This window comes from Tursiops truncatus, chromosome 1, assembly GCF_011762595.2.
Source record: "Tursiops truncatus isolate mTurTru1 chromosome 1, mTurTru1.mat.Y, whole genome shotgun sequence".
Taxonomy (NCBI): Eukaryota; Metazoa; Chordata; class Mammalia; order Artiodactyla; family Delphinidae; genus Tursiops; species Tursiops truncatus.
Genome location: NC_047034.1, coordinates 70,673,942 through 70,700,402, shown reverse-complemented (window position 1 = coordinate 70,700,402; position 26,461 = coordinate 70,673,942). Strand labels below are relative to the sequence as shown.

At 42.4% G+C, this 26,461-nt stretch overlaps 1 protein-coding gene across 12 annotated transcripts in view; it reads right to left on the bottom strand.

Moving 5' to 3' along the window:
- Positions 1-3,727, bottom strand: part of ARHGEF11 (Rho guanine nucleotide exchange factor 11) — a 112,794-nt gene extending 109,067 nt beyond the window's left edge. For 6 of the 12 annotated variants that reach the window (XM_033856923.2, XM_033856955.2, XM_033856937.2 and 3 more), the window contains exon 1: positions 2,212-3,726. In XM_033856923.2, the coding sequence (XP_033712814.1) occupies positions 2,212-2,243 (32 nt within the window). In that variant the 5' untranslated portion in view covers positions 2,244-3,726. Of the gene's footprint in view, positions 1-2,211 lie in introns of all 12 variants that reach the window. The other 6 variants (XM_033856929.2, XM_033856945.2, XM_033856951.2 and 3 more) reach the window with 2 other exon arrangements.
- Positions 3,728-26,461: the final 22,734 nt, after the last annotated feature.

The following is a 26,461-nucleotide window of genomic DNA, read 5'->3' as shown; positions in this document are numbered from 1 at the left end:
CTATAATCTGAAATCCCTCCACTCAATCTCTCCAGTATGGTGTAAAATTGTGTAAAACTGTAAATTATTTAAAATCCACAGGGTCTTGAATCTGAGATGTCAAAATAGCCCATAGAATGAACCTACTGCTAAAGGGGTACGATCCAATACAACTGGAGATACCGTGAAGGGGACCCAAGTCCCAGAACTGATCCTTTAATGGGGAAGAGAATTGGGGTAGTGGTAGAGGTGAGGAACACTCTCACCCTGCGAAGCTCCATTATCCCAAGTGCAAGGGGGTTCTGAAAAGCATCTTACCCTACTGCCAGAAAGAATAAAACGGGGCCCCCGCCCCTATTCCACAGGGCCAGTATGCAAACCTACTTAGACAGGGTGGGGCAAGAGAAAGAGCCTCGGGTTCAGAATCAGAAGACCTGCGACTGAGTCCAGATTCTGCCAATAGTCAGGGAAGGTGGCACTGGGCTAGCCAGGTATCCCCTGTGAGCCTCAATCACCCCTTCTGTAAAATGAGAAGAATAACCTCTGATTTGTCTGCCTCACGGAAATATTGGGAGGCTCAAATGAGATACATTCCTATGAAAGCACTCAGAAAAACCATGCTATACAAATCCTGAGAGACTGTGAGGGTATGCAAACTCCCAGAGGAGCATCTTACACCATAGCCCAGGAACCTTCATTGCCTTTTTCTTGTACCCCCAACACCTGGGTTTCCATCTGCTTACATCTCTGAATTCAGAGAAACAGTTCACCCCCAAATCTCAAAAAGGCAAGTGCGCTAATTCCCGAATTCCAAGAGGATGAAGAGAAGGGCAGCCATGTAACCATTTCAACTTCTTGCCTTGACACACGCTTCAGTTCTCCCTTTACAAGAGTCAAACTAGAGAGAAGCCAACAAAAAGGGGAAGGGATGGAGGTTCAAGCAGCCACATATACTATCTGTCCTTTGTGGCTATCTGCCTTCTCTCCACTGCCAAGTCAGGTCCCCATCTGGGGACTGCTGAACTAATCTAAACGGGACTCTGAGGCAATACAGAGATTAGTGTTTGGGAGAGAGAGATTGTATCATTTTAGGCCACATTCCACAGCCCAAAAGAAATTATTATCAGCATGGATTATCAGAGGTTAACTGGACAGGGAGAAAACAATTGTTCCCTTGCAAATATTCTTCCCTATCTCTCCAATATATTTCTTTTTTTCCAGGCCCAGTCCTTCCATTTGCTTGTTCAGTCCTCCAACCAACCATCCATCCAGCACCCACAAAACTACCCTAAAGACTCTCAAGGAGAAAAGGTTGAACAGGAGAGGAAGGGAAAAGGCAGACACCTTACAAAGTTGTAAACTGTAGTGTTACCGGTGATGGGGCGACTGGGCAGACTCTTGGGGGAGGTGGGTGGGGGAGGGCATCCTGTGCTCCGACTCTAAGGGCCAGTGCCTCTGCCCATCAGGCCTAAGAGCCTAAAGCAACTCCTTCGGGCTCTAGGCAGAGGGAAGGCCTATTTTGCAGAGTCAAGCTTATTAAAAACGGCTTGGAAGATTTAACCTAGGGCATCAGCTGTTTGGCAGATTTCAATTAAACCCCAAGCTTGGAGAGGAAGAAATTCTAGTGCTGACCTATGCATTTTGGGGGCCATTATCAACCACCGGTAAAAATCCAGACCTGTATGGGTGCAAAGGCTGTTTCTGTCCCATCATTCAGGCCAAGAACATCCTCCTCATTCTAGAAATGGGATCCACCCCATCACCAAGCCCCACCATTCCACAACAACCAGCCGGTGGAGGCCCACGCCCCTGCCAGGGCCCTTCCCCCAGCAGCTCCGACACCTAAAGCCGGTCCCAATCACCCTTGGGGTCTCACGTGACCAGGCCTGTGCCCGCCTCCCACCCTTAGGCTGGCAAGTTAGGGACTCAAATTCAGCCTCTGGCCTGGCAAAAGTCAAAGGCGGCTGGAAAGCATTTCCCCCTCTTTCCCCACTTCTGGCGTCACTGCCTACTGTTTATACTTAAAAAACACTGAATCAGGAGATATGTTTTGAACATGGACACACACAGAGGGAACATAAACACACATGCCCGGAGAGCCCCCAGAGACCCCACCAATTCCCACAGCCCAACAGAGACCCTTCTTTTGAAACCCTTTATCAAAATGCAACACTTTCCCTCCCAGTCCTTCCTTAAGTAAGTGTTGAAAAACCACATTATTAGCAAACTTACCTGTCTATACTCTGGGGTAACCTTACACTCATGGTTTCTCAGTGTCTCCACAGTTCCAGAATCCTGTAGTTTTGATGTCTTGATCAGGACTGAATCGCTTGCAATTTTTAAGAAAGGTGAGAGGATGGCCTCCCAACTTGAAGACAGAATCCTTTTTCTTCCGCTCAGGACCCTGGTAACTGAAGCTCCATTCTACTTCTACCAGTTAACATGGTCTCCTTTCTTAGCCCCCTTTTCCCCTCCCCCCCCTTAAAAAAAAAAACCAGAAAAAACCCGAAAGAAGAAGAGAAAAAACTATGACCTTCTTAGAAACCAAAAACCCAACCACAAATCTCTTCAAGGTTAGCGCTCTGGGCTTAAAAAAAAAAAAAAAATCACAGAAAGAATGTGCCTTCAAAATATCAATCTTAACTGCAAAATATAGATAAAAACCATCCTTTTAATCTAGTTTTCCTAGCTGTCCTTCTATTGGCAAGACAGCCTCAAGCTCCAAAGGGGGAAAAAATAATGCTCTGGTCTCCAATGCTTAAAACGACAACAAATATACTGAGGGACCAAAAAAAAAAAAAAAAAAAAAAAAAAAACCAAATTGACACCTGGAAAAAATCTTCCAGCTGATTTGCACAGTAAAAAAATAAATAAAACCATACACTAGTATGTACACAACAGCACTCCTTCCAAGTCCAGTGCAACCCTGGGAACCAAAATTATGAATTTCCTTAAAAAAAAAGCTTTTATATGAAAGGTTTTGAAATTCTTAAATGAGCCAATCGCACCAAAAAAAAAAAAAAATCAAAGAACACCTGAAATGCAATGCTTTTTACCTTTAAAATGGTAGCAATACCACAAACCAGAGAAAAATCTCTGAAAATATTCTCTCCTTTTCTTTTTCCTTTAAACTTGCAGGTTTCTCCACCTACCCCAGCCTGACTCCCAGCCTAGGTTCGGCCTTTTTCTGAAAGACAATTTCCTGAGTTAGTTCTGTTTTGCTCCTCCACATCCAGGATCCGAAATTTTCTCTTGCCTCAGCCTCCATGAAACGGAGATTTCGCTTCTTCCCGTTCCCCCTGTTCTCCCTCTCGCCTGGCCAGAAAAACTGCTCCCTTATTATTAATAGTTTAGATTATTATTGTGGATTTGAGTTCGAGGTGGGATATTCCTCCACACCAGCCTCCCGGACAATCCGATCGCCTGGCTTCTCTCGCTCGGCCTCTCTTTTTCCTCCCTTTCCGCCCCTCGCCTAATCTCGCAGGCAGAAGCCCACCGCGCCTGGCGCAGGACCGCGGGCGGCCTCCGGCTCCCGGCCCCGCTCGCCCGCTCGCCCCACGCCCGACCGCCGCGCTCCGGTCTCGACGGCCGCGGGACTCCGGGCTCGGGCGCAGGCAGGGAAGGCGGCGGCGGCGGCAGGCCGGCACGGGCAGGCGTCCGGCTCCCGGCGTCGCGGCCGCGCTCGCCTCCTTCCGGGCCCCTTCCCCCCCGGCTCGCCGCTCGCTCGGGCGCAGGCCCGGCCGGCCGCCCCCTCCCCGCGCTGCCCTCCCTCCTCCTTCCCCGCGAGCCTTTCTCCTTCCCTCGCTCCGGCGGGGGCGGGGCCGCAGGCTCCTCCTCCCAGCGCTGCCCGCCGGCCTTTCCCCTCACGCCGCGGCTAGGGGCGGGGGCGGGAAGCCGACCGCCCTTCCCTTCCCTGAGTGTTGAGGCCGCGGCTCCCGCCCCCCGGCACCTCTTTAGGTCTCCGTGTGCGCTCTACCCTGACGCGACCCCTCGCCGCCGGTTCTCGGCGGGTCCCCTCCGCGGCCCCACAGTCGCTGGCCCTGCCCCTCGGTGCGGCCTAGCCGATCCCGAGCTTAGCCGGATCCCTGGCTTTTCCCGGCCTGGCTCGCCGGCGACCCCGGCCCGGACCCCGCGAGTCACACGGCACCGCCTCCGCCGCCGTCACCACCCCGGCCGCCTTCTCGCTGCTTTCCCTTGGGTGCTTTTCCCCCTTTTACTGCCCTGAGCTCAAGACCTGACCTTTGTTTCTTCCCCCTCTTCCCACCCTGCTGCGGTGCCCGGCGCTTCTAGGCCCCCTCCCCACGTGGACTGGTTTTTGCGTTCACCATCGTTAACGCCTGCTCTCCCACCGCCTTTGCTCACACTACCTCCACCTCTTTTCTCATCTTATTTTTCAAAAATTTGTCGCGGCCCCCTGCCTGGATGCCAGGAGCTCTTTTAACCTTTTCCTCCCGTTTCGGTGGTCCTCCTCACTTCTAACACCCACCGACACTGCGGGAAGAGACCCTTCTGCTCTTCCCGCTCCGGTTGTTTGGGCATCTTAATACCAGGCTGGGTAAAGTGTTTTTGAACTCGATGGAAAATCCTTTCAAGGACAGTTCTATTTTCATAACCCCCTCTCAAAGAATCACGGTTTCTAAATCTTTCCAAGTAGCATGACATTAGTCAGAAGGTCCCAAGCGTTACGGTTAAAAATAATTAAAGACAAAAAGGAAATTTTTTCATTAGGACTGGGGAGTGAACTTTGTCTTCTTGCCTGGGTAAATGCTATTGTAAAATACCCTGCGGAGGTGGTGTGTTTGCATATGTTCTCTCCCTTCCACACCACCTTGATTGTTCTGGGGGAAGATACACGTATATGTGTATTTACCCACACACATCCATAAGCAGTAAAGCGGGATCTGAGTGACCCCAGCAGTGTTAGAAGTGATGAATTTGCAAACAGCAAGAGGAAAAAGAAACTAACAAGCATCCGCTGAGGACCCAGAATGAACTAGAACCTTCCTCTGAATTATACCAGGTACAAGTTGGTAAATAAAAGAAAGGACTTCACTTCATCTCCACCAACCCCTAGGCCAGAATCCCCAAAGATAGGTGGTCTGCCCGGAATCTGAGGCACCACAGTTCAAATTTCTACTGACTTTGTTGCTTATTCCCTTCCTATACTACCTGCAAAAATGATGTTCCCAAATGTGGACACTTGTTCTATGGTGATAGACCAGTGGTCACCAAACATTTTTCTTATCATGCTTTCTTAATCTATGTAATATTTTTAAACAATTATTTACATGTATTTTATTACATACGTTATAAATCTTGCTCTAGAGTAGAAATATTAAAAGATTAAAATAAAGGTGAAGTGCATTTTAAAATCGTACTTTTTAGTGGAAGTTAATGGCTGTCATGACTGGAAAAGATGCTTGTCAAAGAGGTAGAGTCAAGCAGAAGGAGTGCATTCTTGATTGCATTTATTAAATTATGATAACTCATCTTCCTATCCCATTCACCACGAGGCAAAGGCTTTTAATTGAAATTCAACTAGTGAATTTACAGCTTAAGTCAATCAGTCCTTCTTGAGTGACTGGAAGGTTTTACATTTTATATTTTTAACAAATGGGTCCAAACCCCCTTGGAAGTGTCATTTAGATTTTTTTAACAGATTTAAAATTTTTGTTTCTTAGTTTTCAAGTGTGCAGACAAAAGTTTTACAGGTGAAATACACTGTTTTTGATGATTAAAAAAATAACAGGGACTTCCCTGGCAGTCCAGTGGTTAAGACTCCCAGCTTCCAATGCAGGGGGTGCGGGTTTGATCCCTGGTCAGGGAACTAGGATCCTGCAAGCCACGCAGTGCCACCCAAAAATAAATTTTAAAGTAACAGTTTTGGAACCATTTCAGCCAGGCATTTTCCAAATGCTTTCTCAATAAGCATGAGTTTCTTGAGAAAAGCAGTAACTTTCCCACTAATTAATAGACTGTCACCTTCACCTTGAAGGGACAGATTAAGTGGATTTTTGTTGTTTTTTGTTTTTGAAAATAAGTGCTAGATAGTATACTCTTGCCAGCCATTTTTGATAGAACTTTTTAAAATAAAAATGTGTATTCCTGCTTTGTTCTATATCTCTTTTTAGGCCTCTCCCAGGAGATAACCAATGAATCTCAGCAGAACAAGAATTTTCATGGTCATTTTCCCTGTCTTTACTAAAAATTGTAAAGTTTGTAGCAATTAAGAGGCTTATTTTCATCCAGTGGATGGCATACATTATAAAGAAACTGAATGTCTGAACTGTGTGTGGCATTACTGCGGGTTCCTGGAAACATCTCACATACTGCACGTGACAGATGACCTCTGAAGTAGTGACCCGGTGAGAGTGCTAGGTCAGGCGTCAGACCGTATATTAAAGATAAATAATAATAAATATTAATATAGAGCTTAAATAGTTATTTTTACTATTGTTAAATACTATTGTGAATGCACTTAAGTATTTTCCTCTTGCAGAGCAGTGTATCTCTTTGTATACTCCACTTTGAAGACTGTGGGGATGGGGGGGTGACCTTAGCAGGATAGAACTCCCTGAAGTTTGCTGGTCATTTAAGTGAACTGCAGTCTCAGTTCAGGGAAAAAAATATATTAGATTGTACCCAAGACAGACTAGGTTGTAGGAATCTGGAAGCAGCTGTTGGTTAATGAAAAGAGCACTAGACTACGAATCCAAAGAACAGAGATTGTTTGGGGCTGTATTCCTTTCTAGCTTTGTGACCTGCAGTTTGCAGGTTGTAAGGATTAAGTAAGGTCAAGCATGGGCTCTGTAAACTACAGATTGTTGGGCAGGAAAATCAGGATAAACGTTAAGAAGTGATATCTTGAATCGACAGAGTCCTTTTACCTTTTTTCCAAGAGCTCTATTAATAAATGAACTCTCTCTGCCCAACATCCTGTGGGATAGGTAGGGCATTCATTGTTATATTCATTAGTTGTTAGGTTAAATTTATTTACACTTAAGGAAACTATGGCACAGAGAAGTTTTAGGTAATTTGCATGAAATCCCATTAGTTTGATACATTTAGGCTTGAGTTCATACCTCCTCATTTTTAGGTGAGAGAAGCAAAGGAAAAAACTTTGTGTGTGTGTGTGTGTGTGTGTGTGTGTGTGTGTGTGTGTGTTGAGAGGGAGTCTAGAAACTTAATACTTAATTGCATAGCTGAGGGAGAGCTGTGATGGAGAAACTTGAATGGTTCCCAGTGTGAGTTCTAGAGAAACAACTTTTTCATGCAGAGACAGCCTCAGCCCAAACCAGGAGTTAAGTCTAGAAAGACAGACTCCAGGTTTCAGTCATTCTCCTTCTGGGATGCTGTTAGGAGACAGGCCTAGCAAATAAAATCACCAATGGAGGGACAGTGCTACTGTTTATTGAAGACCTTTATCCCTCTTCAACCTTTATCAGTTGGAAAAATGATGCAGAGAGACTTGCTTAATTAAGATATTGTTTAGTCCTAAGGGTGAGAAAATGTTATGGTTTATGTTTTAGCTGATTTAGATTTCTCTAGAGTACTTCTGGGTAGCCAGAATAACCAATATTAAACCTCTATTACAGATATCATTTCATTGTCACTCAGAACATTCTGATCATTCAACCTGTTGAGTTCCCAATAAAATTTTAATATGAAGAAATATCAAATAATAATACCCAAAACATACATAGTGCTTACTATGTAAATACTGTTCTAAACAAACTATGAGTATTAACCACTAGATCGTCTCAGCAACCTTTTGAGGTGGTTATTATCCTCATTTTCAGATGGGAAACAGAGGCTCAGAGAGCTAAAGTAGCTTGCTCAGGGTCACAGGGCTGGGGACACAGGCAGTTTGGCCCCAGAGTCTATGCTTAACTGTCAACTGTACTGGCTGTATGTTACAGGCACCGGTGAAAAAAAAAACAAACCTCAAAAACCAAAACCAAACCAAAACAAAGAACAACGCACAGACAAAAGCTTATCAGAAAGAAGAGGTGCAGGGCTTATTGAGGAGAAACTGGGGAGGGTGGAGCTGGTAGTAGAGGTCAGCGGTTTAACTCCTCAGCCCTCCAGAGAGTCATTTTTCCCATGATGCAGTGAACAGCAAATTTTATCTTAGTGCTCTCACATCTTCGTCTCCCTTCTCAGTGTCCCTTGAGATATCACCCCCAGAAATTTGCTCCCTCATCACTTTTGAGGATCTCAAGGCATTCAGTGGAGAAGGGACTTCTCACCTTAATTCCCACTGAGGGGAGGTCTGCGTTGTCTATGGTGTCATCTCTCAGGTGTGCACTCCAGCCTCCCAAGCGTGGTAACTTCCTGTCTGTTGTTACCTTAGAAACCAGCTCTCTCCCATCAACACCCCTAGTAGCTGAGACGAATTGAATAACAGGGAAGGTGCCAAGGTAAGTTGTAAAGGGAAATGTGTGAAAGAAAACCAGTTTTAGATTGAAGGTTAATATTTCGGAAGTTGGGTGTGTTATTTTTTTCCTCCCAATAGGAAAAAGTACCCAGGATCAAATGCGAGATACAAAAAAGGTGAGCTACCAAGGGGAAGATTAAAAAAACAAAAAGCAAAAAACAAAACCTGCCCAAAGCCTGCTTTAAAAACTGAAAAATGTCCTTTAAAAATTTTGACATACGATAAATTACACATATTTAAAATGTACAATTTGATAAGTTTTGACACACATGAAACAACCACCACAAATCAAGATAATGAACATATTTATTATCTCAAAGCTTAGTCTTGCTCCTTTCTAATTCTTCCCTCCCACTGCTTCCAACTGGACCCCCCCACCCCCACTCCCGTCCTAGTCCCTGGGCGATCACTGATTTGCTTTTTTCCCTAAAGATTAGTTTGCATTTTCTAGAAGTTTATATAAATGAAATCATAGAGCATGTGTTCCTTTAGATATGGCTTCTTTTACTCTGCACAGTTATTTTCAGATTCATCTGTGTTGTTGAATATATCAATTTATTGCTATATGGCATTTTTTGAATTTCAATTTTTGATTGCTTATTGTAAGTTCATAGGAACACAGTTATTTTTGTGTATTGATCCTATATCCTGCAATCTTACTTATTAGTTCTAGTAGATATTTTGTAGGTTTTATCAGATTTTCTATGTAGATGATCATGTTGTCTGAGAATAAGGACAACTTTACTCCTTCCTTTCCTATATGCATTCCTTTTATTTCTTTTTCATGTCTTACTGTGCTAGCTAACCCTCCAGTGTGATGTTGACCTCACTAGTAAGAGCAGGCATCCCTGTCTGGTTTCTTATTTATTTATTTATGGCTGTGTTGGGTCTTCGTTGCTGCGCGCGGGCTTTCTCTAGTTGTGGTGAACAGGGGCTGCTCTTCGTTGCGGTGCGCGGGCTTCTCATTGCTGTGGCTTCTCTTGTTGCGGAGCATGGGCTGTAGGCACACAGGCTTCAGTAGTTGTGGCACGCAGGCTTCAGTAGTTGTGGCTCGCGGACTCTAGAGTGCAGGCTCAGTAGTTGTGGTGCACGGACTCAGTTGCTCTGCGGCATGTGGAATCTTCCTGGACCAGGGATTGAACCTGTGTCCCCTGCATTGGCAGGCAGATTCTTAACCACTGCACCACCAGGGAAGCCCCCTGTCTTGTTTCTGATCTTAGGAGGAAAGCATTGTTTTTTTCACCATTATATATGATGTTATCTGTAGGTTTTTCATAGATGCTCTGCTATCAGGTTGTGGACATTCCCTTGTATTCCTAGTGTAGCACCGCTGGTGGAGTAGTATCATGCAATATTCCCTTGTATTCCTAGTGTGCTGAGAGTTTTTATCAAGAATACATGTTCGGGCTTCCCTGGTGACGCAGTGGTTGAGAGTCCGCCTGCTGATGCAGGAAACACGGGTTCGTGCCCCGGTCCGGGAAGATCCCACATGCCGCGGAGCGGCTGGGCCCGTGAGCCATGGCCGCTGAGCCTGCGCGTCCGGAGCCTGTGCTCCGCAGCGGGAGAGGCCACAACAATGAGAGGCCCGCATACCGCAAAAAAAAAAAAAAAAAAAAAGAATACATGTTGTATTATATCAAATTCTTTTTCTGCATTGACTGAGATGATCATATGGTTTTTCTTCTGTATTCTGTTGAGATGGTGAGTTTTCAGTGTTGAACCAACCTTGAATTTCTGGGATAGACTCCACCTGGTTATGATTTTATATATTGTTTGATTTGATTTGCTAAAATTTTAAGAATTATTACATCTATATTCATGAAAGATATTAGACTGTAGCTTTATTTCCTTGTAATGTTTTGTCTGGTTTTGAGTAATGATGACTTCATGGAATAAACTGGGAAGAGTTCCCTTCTCTTCAATTTTCTGGAACAGTTTATGTGGAATTGACATTATTTCTTCTTTAAACGTTTCATAGAATACCCCAATGAAGCCATCTGGGCCTGGAATTTTCTTCGTGGGGATGTTTTAAGTTACAACTTCAGTCTTTTTAATATGTATAAGGCCATCTGGATTGTCTATTTTTTTTGACTGAGCTTTAATAGACTCAGTTTTGTAAAGAACTTATTCATTTCATCTAAGTTTTTGAATATATGGGCATAAAGTTGTTAATAATATTCCTATATTATCTTTTTAAGATGTATAAAATCTGTAATGATGTCTACTTTCTTTTCTTTTTTTTCTTTTTTTTTTTGCGGTACGCGGGCCTCTCACTGTTGTGGCCTCTCCCGTTGCGGAGCACAGGCTCCGGACGTGCAGGCTCTGCGGCCATGGCTTACAGGCCCAGCCGCTCCGCGGCATGTGGGATCTTCCTGGACTGGGTCATGAACCCGCGTCTCCTGCATCGGCAGGCGGACTCTCAACCACTGCGCCACCAGGGAAGCCCGTGATGTCTACTTTCTTATTCCTGATATTTGTAACTTCTTTTTCCCAGCCAATCTGAGTACAGGTGTATAAATTTTATTATCTTCTCAAATAACCAGCTTTTCGGTTTCATTGACTTTTTTCCCTATTGTTTTTGTTTTATTGATTTCTGCTCTGATCTTTATTGTTTCCTTTCTTCTGCTTACTTTGGATTTCATTTGCTCTTCTTTTTCTAGTTTCTTACAGTTGAAGTTGAGATCATTGATTTGAGATCTCTCACAGAACCTGACTATACTGGTACCCTGATTTTGGATTTCTTGCCTCTGGAATTGTTAGAAATAAATTTTTGTTGTTGGGCTTCCCTGGTGGCGCAGTGGTTGAGAATCTGCCTGCCAATGCAGGGGACATGGGTTCGAGCCCCGGTCTGGGAAGATCCCACATGCTGCGGAGCAACTAGGCCCGTGAGCCACAACTACTGAGCCTTCGCGTCTGGAGCCTGTGCTCCACAACAAGAGAGGCCGCGATAGTGAGAGGCCCGCGCACCACGATGAAGAGTGGCCCCGCTTGCCGCAACTAGAGAAAACCCTTGCACAGAAACAAAGACCCAACACAGCCAAAAATAAATAAATAAAAAAAATAAAGGAATTCCTTAAAAAAAGTTTTTGTTGTTGTTGTTGAAGCTAGTCTATGGTAATTTTTATAGGAGCCCAAATTGACTAAGACAGTTTCATTGACTTTGTCTATTTTTTCAAATTCTGTTTTATTTATCGCCACTCTTTTGTTTTTTCTTTCCTTTCGCTAGCTTTGGGTTTAGTTTGCTCTTTGTTTTCTAGTTCCTTACGATGTACAGGTGTATATTTATGATTTCTTTTTATCTCTCTTACTGGCTTATTAACTATAACTTTTTGTTGTGCTATTATAGTATAATTATTAATTTTTATCGTTGACTAACTTCAAATGATATTATACCACCTCACATATAATAATCTCCCAGGTTTTATGCTATTGTTAGCATAATACACTTTACTTCTACATGTGTTGTAAATCCTGTAATATGTTGTAAAACAGTGAATTGTCTTTTAAACTTATTTAAATAATAAAAATGGAAGTTTTTGTATTTATCTACATAGTGACAATTTCTGGTGCTCTTCATTCCTTTGTGTAAATTGAAATTTTATCTGGTATCATTCTTTCTGTCTGAAACACTTCCTTTAACATTTCTTGTTGCTGGTGTAGGTGATGTGCTTGGTGTAATTATTTTCTACTTTCTTGTGCTTGGGGTTCATTGAGCTTCTTAGATATGTGTGTTATGGTTTTAGTTAACTTTGGAAATCTATTGATTAATTATTTCTTCAGTTATTTTTGTCTGTTCCCCATCTCTTTCTTCTCCTTTGGAGACTGTGTATGTTAGGCCACTGAGATGTCTCACAGCTCACTGATACTCTGTCTTTTTTCTTTTCATGTTTCATTTTGGATGGTTTCTAGTGCTATTCTACAAATTCATTAATCTTTCTTTCTGCTATGTCTAATTTACTGTTAATCATATACAGTGTATTTTTCATCTCAAACATTGTAGTTTTTTTTGCAAGAAGTTCAGTTACATTCTTTGTAAAATTCCTCGTATACCTATACTTAATATGCCCAGTCTTTCTTCTAGCTTCTTGAAATATGGGATGCAGTCATAATAACTATTTTTGTGTGTTAATTCTATCATATGTGTCATTTCTGGGTCAGGTTCAGTTTATTGATATTTTTCCTCATTATGGGCCTTAATGTCCTACTTCTTTGCATGCCTGGTAATTTTTAATTGGGTGCTGGATATTTTTGTATTCCTATATATATTCTTAAATTTTGTTATAGAACACATTTAAGCTTCTTGGAAGCAGTTTAACCCTTTCAGGTCTTGCATTTAAGCTTTGTTAGGTGGAACAAGGACAGTATTTAGTCTAAAGTTGATTCCCTCCCCCTATCCACAGCTACTTAGGTTAGGTCTTCTGTGTACTCTGTACGACGGCCTAGAAACTATGAGATCTTTCACTCTGGCTGGTAGGAACAGGCACCTTTCCTGGCCTTGTGTGAGTTTCAAGGATTCCTCTTTCTAATCCTTTCAAGTAGTTCTGTCTTCAATCTAGGATATTATCCACCCACACATGCACTGATCTAAACTCAGCTGAATACTTAGGGGGGGCCCAGTGCAGCTCTCCGGAGTCCTCTCTTTGTGCAGCATTCTCCTTCTGATATTCTGGCCTCTGGCCTCTAGCCACCTTGCCCTCCAGGACTCTCAGCTTTGTCTCCTCAGCTCTGGGGCACTACTGCACTCCTCCTGGGCTCCCCCTCCCTGTGCTTTGGCCTGGAAACTTTGTCCGGGAAGTAAGCTGGAGCAACTAACAGAAGGACTCACCTCATTTGTTTCCCATTTCCCAGGAATCACTATCCTGCATTGCCTGGTCGCCAGTGTCTTGAGAACTGTTGTTTTGTATATTTTGTCTATTTGTTTAGTTGTTTCAGTTGAAACAATGGAATTCAGTCCCTATTATACTTTCTTAGCCGGATGCGGAAATTCTGGCTTGCCTTTTATTTTCAAACTTAAAACCCCGACTCTATACTTAAAATTTGAAAAATTTTCTCATTGGTGGAATTAAATTTTAAAGGAAGGCTTGTCATGCTACCATTTTTCTTTTTTTTTTTTTTGGCAGTACGCGGGCCTCTCACTGTTGTGGCCTCTCCCGTTGCGGAGCACAGGCTCCGGATGCGCAGGCTCAGTGGCCATGGCTCACGGGCCCAGCCGCTCCGCGGCATGTGGGATCTTCCTGGACCGGGGCACGAACCCATGTCACCTGCATCAGCAGGTGGACTCTCAACCACTGCGCCACCAGGGAAGCCCCATGCTACCATTTTAGAAGGGAGGATTTGCAGCCTGTTATGGGCTCTTGAGCCAACTCTCTGGCTTTGAATTTTGGATCCTCCAAGATTCAAGATTCAGGCTGTGTGGCCTAGGGAATGTTAATTAATTTATTTATGGCTTATTTATTTATACACATTTTAAAATGTGTATAATAATAATACCTTCCTTATAAGGTTGTTATGAGATTTAAATGAGTTAATACTTGCAAAGCACTGTGCATTGCCTAACACGTAGCAGGTGATTATCACATGTTAGCTAGTCATATGTATGAAGAGTGCAATCAGATGAGCTTGGCTAGTGTAGGCTATAGATTGGTGGGAAGTCATGAGAAGTGAGGTTGGTAAGGTGGATGGGTGCAGCAGAAGAAGGCTGCAAGATTGGGCTATTGGGTTTAGGTGAGATAGAATAGACCTATAAGCACATGAAAAAATGTACAACTCCTAGTAAGGGGTATAAATTAAAATAAGATTATGGGAATTCCCTGGCAGTCCAGTGGTTAGGACTCCGTGCTTCTACTGCAGGGGGCACGGGTTCAATCCCTGGTTGGGGAAATAAGATCCCACATGCCATGATGAGGCCACCCCCCAAAACCAAACAAACAAAACAAAACACAAATAAAATAAGTCTGTTTACCTATAAATATCAAATTGGCAAAGCATTAGAAAGATGAAATTATTGTGGGCAGGAAGGATTCCATGAAATAAAAACTCATATTGAGTGAGTGAAGTAAAAATTAATTTTAACTTTTTGGGGGACAATTTGGTAGAATGAATAAAAAGCCTTAAAGTGGACATATCTCTTTTCCTCAAAGTTATTGAGGTATAATTTACATATAACCCTGTGTACAGTGTGATGATTTGATACACGTATATAGAGTGAAATGTTTACCACAACAAGGTCAGTTAATACATCCTTTACCTCACATAATTACCATTTCGTTGTTGTTGTTGTTATGGTGAGAACATAAAAGTTCTACTATTGTAGCATTGTCAAGTATACAATACACTATTGTTAACTATATCACCATGCTATACATTAGATCCTTGGAACTTATTTATCTTATATCTGAAAGTTTGTACCCTTTGATCAACATCTACCCATTTCTCCCACCCCCCAGCCCCTGGTAACCACCATTCTACTCTCTGTGTCTATGAGTTCAGTGTTTTTAGATTCCATATATAAGTGGAATCATACAGTTTTTGTCTTTCTCTGTCTGACTTATTTCACTTAACATAATGCCCTCGAGTTTCATCCATGTTGTCGCAAATGGCAGGATTTCCCTCTTTTTAATGGCTGAATAATATTCCATTGTATTGCTCATATCTTTTGATCCAGTAATTCCTCAAGGATGTTCATGGCAGCAGCATTGTTTATAGCAAGGAACAGTTGGAAAAATGCCTGACGATATGAAACAATTAATTGAGTTACAGCCCAGCTATATCCTGGAATAGTATTAGGTATCCTAACTGTGTAAAACAAAACAAGAAACAGAAAAATATTTCTACACACACACACACACACACACACACACACACACACACACGACTGTTAGGCAACACTCCAAAATATTAATAATATTATTTCTGGGAGATGGAATGACAGGTTATCTTCCTGTCACCGGATTCCAAAGTGGGAGGTGGGAGTGGTTGGGTTCTACACACCAAGTAATTATCTGACACCAGCTGAGTGTCCCATAATTCATTTCAATTCTGATACTATCTATCTGGAGATAGCATCAGATTCCACAGGTTAAGGGCTCAGTCCCACAAGACTGCCCTCCACTTTAGATGCAAATTGCAAGTCCAGGTTGTCACCTGTGCTTCTGATCAACTGGCTATAAGTCAGAGGTTCCCGTGGCCCCCTCCTTGGGTTCTACTAACCTGCTAGAGCAACTCACAGAACTCAGGAAAACAAGTTACTTACTAGATAACAGCCAGATGGAAGAGATGTAGAGGGCAAGGTGTGTGGGAAGGACCTTGGAGCTTCCATGCTCTCTGAATGCCACTCTTCCCACACCTCTATGTGTTCACAAACCCAGAAGCTCTTTAAACCCTGTCTTTTCAGGGTTTTATGGAGGCTTTATTACATAGGCATGATTGATTAAGTCATTGGCCATTGATGATTGAACTCAATCTCCAGCCCCTCTCCTCTCCCTGGAGGTAGTGGGAGCTAAATGGGGAGACTGAAAGTTCCAACCCCCTAGTCACGTGGTTGGGTCCACTGGCAACCAGCAGCCATCCTTAAGTGTGGTCCAAAAGTCACTTCATTAACATAACAAAATACATACTTGTTGCTCTCATCACTTAGGAAATTCCAAGGGTTTTAGGAGCTCTGTTCCAGAAACCGGACAAAGACCAAATATATGTCATTATAAATTGGAATATCACACAGGTGATTTATATCTTCTTCTTTATACTTCTCTGTTTTTTCCAAGTTTTCAGCAATAACCTGTAGTAATTTAATAATTTAAAAATCTAATATATTTAAAAAATGATTTTAATTTTAATATAGGACAGCAGGGAGCCAGCAAGATTATCTGGTGGAGAAGGAAAAGGGTAAATACAGTATTTAATTCTAGCAGCGGTATGGAAAGTGGGATGGTTAAGACACAGATATTCTGATGACCACTTCTTTATATACTTGAGTGAGTTTCACTGGAAGCTTTTGGGGAGTCCTGCACACATAATGACCCTTCCTGCCTGCATTTTGAGAGGGACGTCACAAGGAGCTGCTGCTGCCTGCAGCTCTCTGCTGGCAGGATGGGCTCCCTGCTTGGTGGTTTCTGAGAAGCGCGCATGGCAGCTTCAGGGAGAGCCCAGCATGTCTGCCAAACTATTCTGATGCCTCACTAATCCTCACAGCTGGTAAGCACATAGCAGTCAAACTGGAGAGATTCTCCACCAAGATTGCAAAGACTCCAAGAGGGGGAAAGACCTGGCCTTTTCTGAAAAGTGGGTTAACATGAAGGGTAGAAGTGAGAGGCTGGAGGGGTGTGTCGTGAGATAGGCTGAAGGCTGAAGCTGGAAATGGGAGTCCCAGAATGAATGTGTGGGGCAGGCAAAAATTCAGTTCTGAGATGAATGAAGATGGAGGAGCAGAAATTAACTGGAGTAAAATGGGCATTGGATGAAGGGGGCAACTCTAATCAAATAAGAGGTAGTACTGGGAGAAGCCCTTGGAAGCGTCGAATTTTCCTTATGGTGTTACAAATCTTCAAGGTGGTGGTGCCTAAATAAATAAAACAAATACCCCTCTCCCTCAATAAAAAGGGAATTCCCTGGTGGTCCAGTGGTTAGGGCTCCACGCTTCTACTGCAGGCGGCACGGGTTTGATCCCTGATCAGGGAACTAGCACCCCGCATGCCTAGCTCAATAGAAAGGAGTCAGCAAAGAACCAGTTATCTGAGCAGAGGTGAGTGAGTGAGGGATATGGAGGCTATGGGTACAAAGATGGACCGTTAATAAAGAGAGCCACTTACGTGCTAAGCAGATGGACCAAGCTAGGTAAGCCAGGTTAGCACAGACAGCAAGGAGCACCCAGGTCGAGTCCATGGAGTTTAGGTAGTAGAGCTCAGCCCACGAGCCAGGGAAGCACCTGGTTATGACTGAGGAGTGCAGAAAAGCTGAGCATTGATATGCGGGAATCCCAGCAGAGTGCGGGCAGCAAAGGTAAGGAGTACTGTACTGGGAGGTGGGGAGCCACCTCTAGGCTGTCATCTTCTAGACAGGGGTTCACAGAGTTTTAGAGCTGTGAAATTTCTTGGAGATGACCCAATTTAATCCCTCCCCCTTTTTTTCCTAGAAGAGAAAATGGAAGCCCAAAGAGATGATCATGTCTTCCATCCTCTTTGAGACTCATATCGTCTAACTACACGACTGTCTACTCCTATTTGTTATATAGGGAATTGACATATAAGGAACTGGTCATATCTAAGATTCTGGAATCTTGCTCATAGTCTTTCTGTAACTTGTGGATGCTACCATCATCTTGCACAGTTCCAGGGTCAAAATAAATGACTGTCCAATGTTCAAGCTCTTTACCTTCTAATGTTCAACTCCTTTTACTTTTGCTCTATACCATCCACTTACTCTTATGGCCATATCATGGGCCTTATTATCACCTGATTCTTTACTTTAAGTTCAATATCCTTGGCTACAACTTCCTACCCTACCCGTCCTCCAATTTCTCTAGTTAATCGGCTTAGATCTATGATCTATCACTTCAATAACTCACTTATCGACGCTCTCAAATGCATTGCTCTCTTGTAAACTTTAACCCAAGAGCAACACATCTGTCCCCCTTTTCTGACCCTACGTCTGTTCTGCTGAGGACTGTGGGGAGTTACCCAACCATGGAATTTAACACTAGTACAAATTCATGGTCTTTTACCATGAATTCCTGTGATCCTGTGTATTTCTGAGCGGTATCAACTCCTCCCCTCTTCTCCATAGCAACTCTTGTAAATCTCCCCACTTGCCTCAAGTGTTCCCCACCATATCCCTTCTCACTCTTGTTTTATGAGGGGGGAAAAAAAAGATGGTTGATTTCTGGTTTCCAGTCTGGCACGTAAGGAGCTTAGAGTTAACATTCCATCTTAAATTTTAAAAAAGTAAAATCTGAACAAAATGCAAAATCAGCATGCAAATCACAGGGCAAACTGCTGCTCTCCCAAGTTGGAGAAATAGATACACAGATACAGAGACTCACATCTGACCAGAGCAGAAACCCATGAGCAGAAACTTCCATTGGAACCAGAGCTGGGGTAGGAAAACCTGACCTGTAATTGACAAATTGCTTGAGGCTCAGTGTGGACAAGTCTGAAAGTTAAAAACTGCAGGGTGACCCAGTCATGGGTGGGTGGGAGGCACCCATTTCTGTGAGTTTTGCCTCTAGGAGTCCTAGCAGGACTTCACAGTGAGTAATGGAGAAAAATCCCTTTGTGTTCTGGCAGAGGGTTGGGGGTTGGTGGGTGGGGGGGAGGAGAAATACGTTAGAGTAGTCTGTCCGTCTTAATAAGGTGTGCCCTCAGGAGAAACTACCTTACCGGGGCTTAAGCTGCTGGGGTTTTATCAGAGCCTAACCTATCTGGAGGAAGGGAAAATATCCAACTCCAGCCCCCTTTAGGGGAGGGAAAACTTGAGAAGCCCTGGTGAAATTCACAGTCCAGGGGCACAGGCTCACTAAAAGATGGAGACCACATCATAGATCTATAGAAAAACTCCCCTCCCACCAGACCTTACCACTACGTTACTAAAGGCCTGTTTACCTCAGTTCCTTCTACCCAGGGCATCATGTCAACCTTTCCACAAAAGATTACAAGGCATACTAAAAGGCCAAAAACACAGTTTGAAGAGACCGAATAAGCATGAGAACCAGAGTCAGATATGGCAGGAATGTTGGAATTATCAAACCAGGAATTTAAAAACAAACTATGGTTAATATGCTAAGGGATTTAATGGAAAAAGTAGACAACATGAAAGAACAGATGGATAATGTAAGCTGTAAGATGGAAGATGGGTAAGATGGAAGATGGGTAAGATGGAAATTCTAAGAAAGAATCAAAAAAGAAATGCTAAAGATCAAAAACACTGTAACAGAAATGAAGAAGGCCTTTGATGGGCTCATTAGTAGACTGGACACAGCTGAGGAAAGACTCTCCAAGCTTGAGGATACAACAATAGAAAAGAAAAAAGAAAGAAGACTGAAAAAGATGGAATGGAATGTCCAAGAGCTGTGGGAAAAAATACAAAAACGTAACATGCATGTAATGGGAGTATTAGAAAGAGAAGGAAGAAAGGAACAGAAGCAATGTTTGAAGTAATAATGACTGAGAATTTCTCCAAATTTATGTTAGACACTAAACCACAGATCTAGGAAGCTCAGAGAACACCAAACAGGAAAAATGCCAAAAAAGACTATACCTAGGCATATAATATTAAACTTCATAAAATCAAAGATAAAGAAAAGATTTTGAAAGAAGCTGAAGCTGGGATTGGGGTGATGGAGAACACCTTACTTATAGGGGAGCAAAGATAAGGATGACATCTAACTTCTCCTCAGAAACCATGCAAGCAAGAGGAGAGTGGAGTAAAATATTTAAAGTGTTAAGAGAAAAAATCCACCTGCCTAGAATTCTGTACACTGCAAAATATCCTTTAAAAATGAAGGAGAAAAAAAAAATGAGGGAGAAATAAAGACTTTTTCAGACAAGCAAAAATTGAGGAAATTTTTTTCACTAGACCTGCCTTAGAAGAAATGTTTTAAAAAGTTCATCAGAGAGAAGGAAAATAATATAGGTCAGAAACCTTAATCTACATAAAGAAAGAAGAGCACTGGAGAATGAATAAGCAAAGGTAAAATAAAACCTTTTATTTTTCTTATCTTTTTTTTTTTTTTTTTTTTTTTGCGGTACGCGGGCCTCTCACCGCTGTGGCCTCTCCCGTTGTGGAGCACAGGCTCCAGACACGCAGGCCCAGTGGCCATGGCTCACGGGCCCAGCCGCTCCGCGGCATGTGGGATCCTCCCGGACCGGGGCACGAACCCGTGTCCCCTGCATCAGCAGGCAGACTCTCAACCACTGCGCCACCAGGGAAGCCCTTTTCTTATCTTAATTGATCTAAAAAGTAACATTTTGTTCAAAATAATAATAATAGCAACAATATATTTGATTATGTATTCATGTATATATATACACACACACAAATATGTATATATGTGCTTATGTATAAGTGAAATGAATGACAGCAGTGATACAAGGGACAAGAGAGAGGAATTAGGAATATCTTATGATTATGAGGTATTGCACTACCTGTGAAGCAGTTTTTTTGTTTGTTTATTTATTTATGTATTTATTTATGGCCGCACTATGAGGCATGTGGGATCTTAGTTCCACAACCAGGGATTGAACTCATGCCTCCGGCAGTGGAAGCGTGGAGTCTTAATCACTGGACCGCCAGAAAGTGGACTTGAATTAGTTGTATTATATTTCAAACTCTAGGGCAGCCATTAAGAAAAGTAAAAAGAAGAAATACAACTGATACGCTAAGAGAAGAGAGAAAATGGACGGATACAAAATGTTTAATTAAAACCACAAAAGGCAGAAAAAGTGTGGAAGACAAAAATAGGAACAAAGAACAAGGGCAACAAATAGAAAATATGGTAGCTATTAATCCAACTATATTAATAATCACTTTAAATGTCAACGACCTAAGTACACTAATTAAAAGACAAAGAGTGTCAGAGTGGATCAAAAAACAAGGCCCGGGTTTCCCTGGTGGCGCAGTGGTTGGGGGTCCGCCTGCCGATACAGGGGACGCGGGTTCGTGCCCCGGTCCAGGAGGATCCCACGTGCCTCGGAGCGGCTGGGCCCGTGGGCCATGGCCGCTGGGCCTGCGCGTCTGGAGCCTGTGCTCCGAAACGGGAGGGGCCCCGGCGGTGAAGGGCCCGCGTACCGCAAAAACAAAACAAAACAAAACAAAAAAAACAAGACCCAACTATGTGTTATATAAAAGAAACCCACTTTTTTTTTTTTTTCTGCACCATGCAGCTTGCAGGATCTTAGTTCCCTGACCAGGGATTGAACCTGGGCCATGGCGGTGAAAGCACTGAGTCCTAACCACTACACCACCAGGGAACTCCCAAGAAACCCACTTTAAATATAAAGAAATATATAAGTTAAAAGTAAATGAAAAAGATTCACCTATTTTCCTGTTGTATATGTCTCCTTTGTTGACAATAAATTATTTTTTATTAAAAAATTAATGGTTGGAGAAAGATATACCATGTTAATACTAGTCAAATGAAAGTAGAAGTGGCTATATTAATTTCGGACAAAGCCAACTTCAGAGCAAGGAAAGTTGTCAGGGCTAAAGAGGGGCATTACAAAGTGATAAAGGAGTCAATATTCCAAAAAGCCATAACGATCTTTATATGTATGTATGCATCTAACAACATAAGGCAAAAAATACATCAGGCAAAAACTCATAGAACTGCAAAGAGAAATATATGAATCCACTATTATAGTTGAAGACTTTAACTCCCGTCTATCAGAAACGCCCAGATCCAGCAGGCAGAAAATCAGTAAGGACATAGTTTAACTCAACACCATCATCAATCAACTGGATATAATTGACACCTGTAGACTACTCCACCCAACAATAGCAGATTATATATTCTTCTCTAGCTCACATGGAACATCCACTAAGGTAGACCACATTCTGGGCCATAAGATCCACCTTAACAAGTTTAAAAGAGTAGAAATCATACAGTATCTGCTCTCATATCCCCATGGGATTAAACTAGAACTCAATAACAGAAAGATAGCTGGAAAATCCCCAAATACTTGGAAATTTCACAACATACTTCTAAATAACACATAGGTCAAAGGAGAAATCTCAAGGTAAATTAAAAAATATTCTGGGGACTTCCCGGGCGCTCCAGTGGGTAAGACTCTGCACTCCCAATGCAGGGGCCCTGGGTTCGATCCCTGGTTGGGGAACTAGATCCTGCATGCATGCCACAACTGAGTTCAAGTGCTGCAACTAAAAAGATCCCACATGCCAAAACGACGATCCTGCACGCTGCAACTAAGACCCGGTACAGCCAAAATAAATAAATAAATAAATAAAAATTTTTAAATATTCTGAACTAAATAAAAATACAGTTTATCAAAATTTGTGGGATGAAGTGAAAGCAGTGCTTAAGGAAAAATTTATAGCGTTGAATACATTTATTAGAAAAGACAAAAGATCTAAAATCAATAATCTAATCTTCCACCTTAGGAAACTAGAAAAAGAAGAGCAAATTAAATTCAAAATAAGAAAGAAAGAAATAAAAATTAGAGCAGAAATCAAAGAAATTAAAAACAAGAAATCAATAGAGAACATCAATGAAATGAAAATCTGTTTCTTTGAAATGACCAATAAAATTGACAAACCTCTAGCAAGGCTAACTAAGAAAAGAAGCGAGATGTGGGCTTCCCTGGTGGCTCAGTGGTTGAGAGTCCGCCTGCGGATGCAGGGGACACGGGTTCGTGCCCCAGTCCGGGAAGATCCCACTATGCCACGGAGCGGCTGGGCCCGTGAGCTATGGCCGCTGAGCCTGCGCGTCCGGAGCCTATGCTCTGCAATGGGAGAGGCCACAACAGTGAGAGGCCCGCGTACCGCCAAAAAAAAAAAAAAAAAGTGAGATGATACACATTACTAATATCAGAAATGAAAGAGGGGACATCACCTCAGAACTCATGGACATTAAAAGGATAATAAAGGAGTATTATGAATGGCTCTATGCCCACAAATTTGATAACCTAGATGAAATAGACAAGTTCCTTGAAAGGTACAATCTGTCAAAACTCACACAAGAAGAAATACACAATCTGAATAGTCCTATATCTTTTAAAAAATATTGAACCTTATAGGGTTTTGGTAATAATTTAATGGTTTATAACTATAAAGTTATTAGAATATTAGCTGGCATATAGTAAGCACTCAACAAATGTTAGTTATTGTTATACTATTAGTATAAGCTCATGAACGTAGGGTCTGTATGTATCTTGTTCATTGTCCAGTGGTGTGCTGGAGCCAGCTTGTACCAATTGTGCCCATTTCTTTCCAGTTCCACATTCAGAGATGTCACAGAGCTTGATATTGACTATGGTGGTAGTATTTACACCCTGGTAATTGGCTAATGCTTCAAATCAGGGATTTTTTCGGTTTGTTTTTGGAGAGCTGGTTTACTAGTATGCCATTATCTAGTCCAGTGCCTAGCACTTAGTACGCACTCAGTAAATATTTGTTGAATGAATAAACATATGACCACAGTCCATATGTTTAACTATTTCATTAGGGTCTCTTCAGTCATACCTTTAACTGAATAAGGCTCAGTGTGGAATTTCTTATCATAGGAGACCCTTGCTGTGTGCATTACTGGGGTGTTACTTGGGTGGTACCTGGCTGCTCTCCAAAAGCAAACCTTGGCATTCTTTCCTTCCAGTTCTGGTTTCTTTGAGACATATGACAAAGGGGAAGAGGAACAAGAGGCAGAAGACCATCAGAAGTGACTCATCCTGATGAGCTGGGCTGGTCGAGGGTCTCAGGAGTCAGCATCCAGTATCTGTGTGTGGAGCCTGCTGTAAGACTGCTACAGCCTTGGGTTTTGCAGCCTTGAGATTTCTGTGAGGATGTCTGTGAGGGTGAGTGAGAGAAGGTCATGAGACTCAGTGTGCGTACTAGGCCAACAAGAAAATGATGTGTGGAACTGATGGTAGATGTTTGAGACCAGCTGCAGAAGAGCCCCTGATTATGTGAGGGCCATGAGAAGGTAGGGGTAGGACGTGGAAAGGGAGGGTAGGAAGGAGGCAGGCTCTTGTTGAAGAGGATGCCTTTAGAAGGCTTTTGGGGAGAGGGTTCAGGTGTGGGACCCTCCATATTACAAGCAGGTATAAGATCATGTTTCAGTCTAATTGTCATTTTCCTTTTTTCAGTCTCCTTTCTTCTGTAAAATGATAGTAAAACTTGATCCTCCCCCAGTGAGTATGTACTGGGGGGAGGTGGGTTTGGAGAAGGGAAGATATGTGACATATTTGTCATTATAATTATTATCAGTACTATAGGATATTAGCTTCACCACAAAAATGACATTATTGCTTTACACCTTACAATAATAGCACATGCTTTTACAATTTTTATTTGATCTTCCTACTTGATCCTGCGATGTAGTTATGGCAGGTATTATTTACTTTAAAAATGTATTTAACTTTAATATAAATAATACAATCTTGTAGTTTAAAAATCTTAAGTATAAAATATTTGCAGTGAGAAATCTATTTTCACATCTGTCCTTCAGCCACGCATTTCCTTCTCCCCAATAGGTAAACTTTGTTATTAGTTCTGTTTATTTTTCCAGACGTTTAAATGAGTTCACCTAAAACAAATAGACTGCTAGATATTTGGCCAGCAAAGATGGGTTTATTCAGGTTCAGCAGAGAATTGCCACCTTGGCAAGCCATCTGCAAGTCCCGCCAACCGCAAGGGAAGGAGAACAATTTTTATAGAGAGGAAAAGGAAGTTGAGAGGGCTATAGTAAACAAAAACTCCATGGCTTTTCATTGGCTAAGTTATTTCCAGGAAAGAAGAGGGGTCTTTCTTCTTCCTATTGGGCTCTGCTTTTATCACAGGGAGTAAGAGCTCCCCCTTCTGGTCTCCCCACTCTATTTAATTGAGGTTTCTGTTTATCAATTTTTTACAAATGCCTAATCAAGTAAACATGAATATGCGTTTCCCCCTTTCTAGACAAATGATAACATCCCATGCATACTGCTATGTACCTACTTTTCCTCTTAAAACAAATCTTAGAGGTATTTCGACATCAGTACACAAGGGGCTTCTTTTTTCTTTTTGTCTGTGCACAGTGTTCCATTTTATGGATGTACTATAATTTGTTTAACACTGCGGGTGGACATTTTGGTTGCTTCCATTATTTTGCTTTTGAAACCATGCTGCATCGAGGTCCCTTGTAATTTTGCACCTGTGCGAGTTTATCTGTATGGTCCCTGTTTCATAGATGGGACAGCTGAGACTCAAGGTGATGCAATGACAAGTCCAAGGTCACAAATGATCACTGAAGCAAGTTCTACGGCGCAGCCACTGTGAGAGTTTCCCACTACTACAGCATGGAACCTGGGTTTTAGTTCAGCAGCCGTTGTTTCATGCTGCCATGGCCAGGTCCTGCCTAGTTGCTAGCCCTGTAGAGATGGGGAGGGACCTATCTGACCCTGCCTACAGGATAAAAAAGAGCCTCTGAGCGAAATCCTAAAGGATGGGCAGGAGTTAGCTTAAGCAGTGGACAAGACAGGGCCTTTCGGTCCACGGGACAAGCAGGCACCCAAAGCCCAGAGGTACAAGCAATTCAGTACCACCAGGATGTCAAGTGGGTGGTGGGAAGTGGCTGCAGAAGTATTTCTTGAGTGTTTGTGCAGGTGCAGCAGTGAGCTCCTGGATCCCATGCTATATTGAACTTGGACTTGGTTCTTTAGGTCTCAACTCGAAGTCAATGGAATTTCTGCAGAAAGGTTAACTTTTGTGTTTTACTTTTAATAATATGAAAAACAAATGCGACGATCGTTTAGGATCAACTGGGTGGTGTTTTATAACCTAAATTGCCAAATGACTTCAGTGTCTGCATTTGCCTATGTCTTTGTGGTGGGTTGGCACCAGGTAGCGCTGCTTTAATTGTCTCCGCTAATGAGAAGAGAACAGAGGAGGACTCAATATGTAAATGAAACATTTGTGCCTCCGGGAGGCCAAATGTCTCCCAGCAGGCTGAGTGAACAAAGGGTTAGCAGAAGTTCCAACAGAGAAAAGTGGTAGGAGAAGTGAGTCATTGCATGCCTGCCAAACTCCAGAGACCCTGTGCTGGAGGGATCAGTTCCACAATCACATTTTGTGCAGCAATTAGTTTCAGCAAACATCATCTGTCACAATAAATTAATGTTATTATTTTTAAATGTATTGGTTTTTATAGTTTTGTTTCTATTTAATTGGTAAATTGCTATTGCTTTTATAGTTTTATGTACTGTAAGTATATATTTATATCTAGTTTTATGCCTATATCTATTTAAATGGCATTATTATACAGATAAATTACCAATGCTGGGGGTACAAAGACTTTGTTTTCCTTTTAGGGGAGCTACCGAAGGGTTTTGAGTCTCATGATCAGAC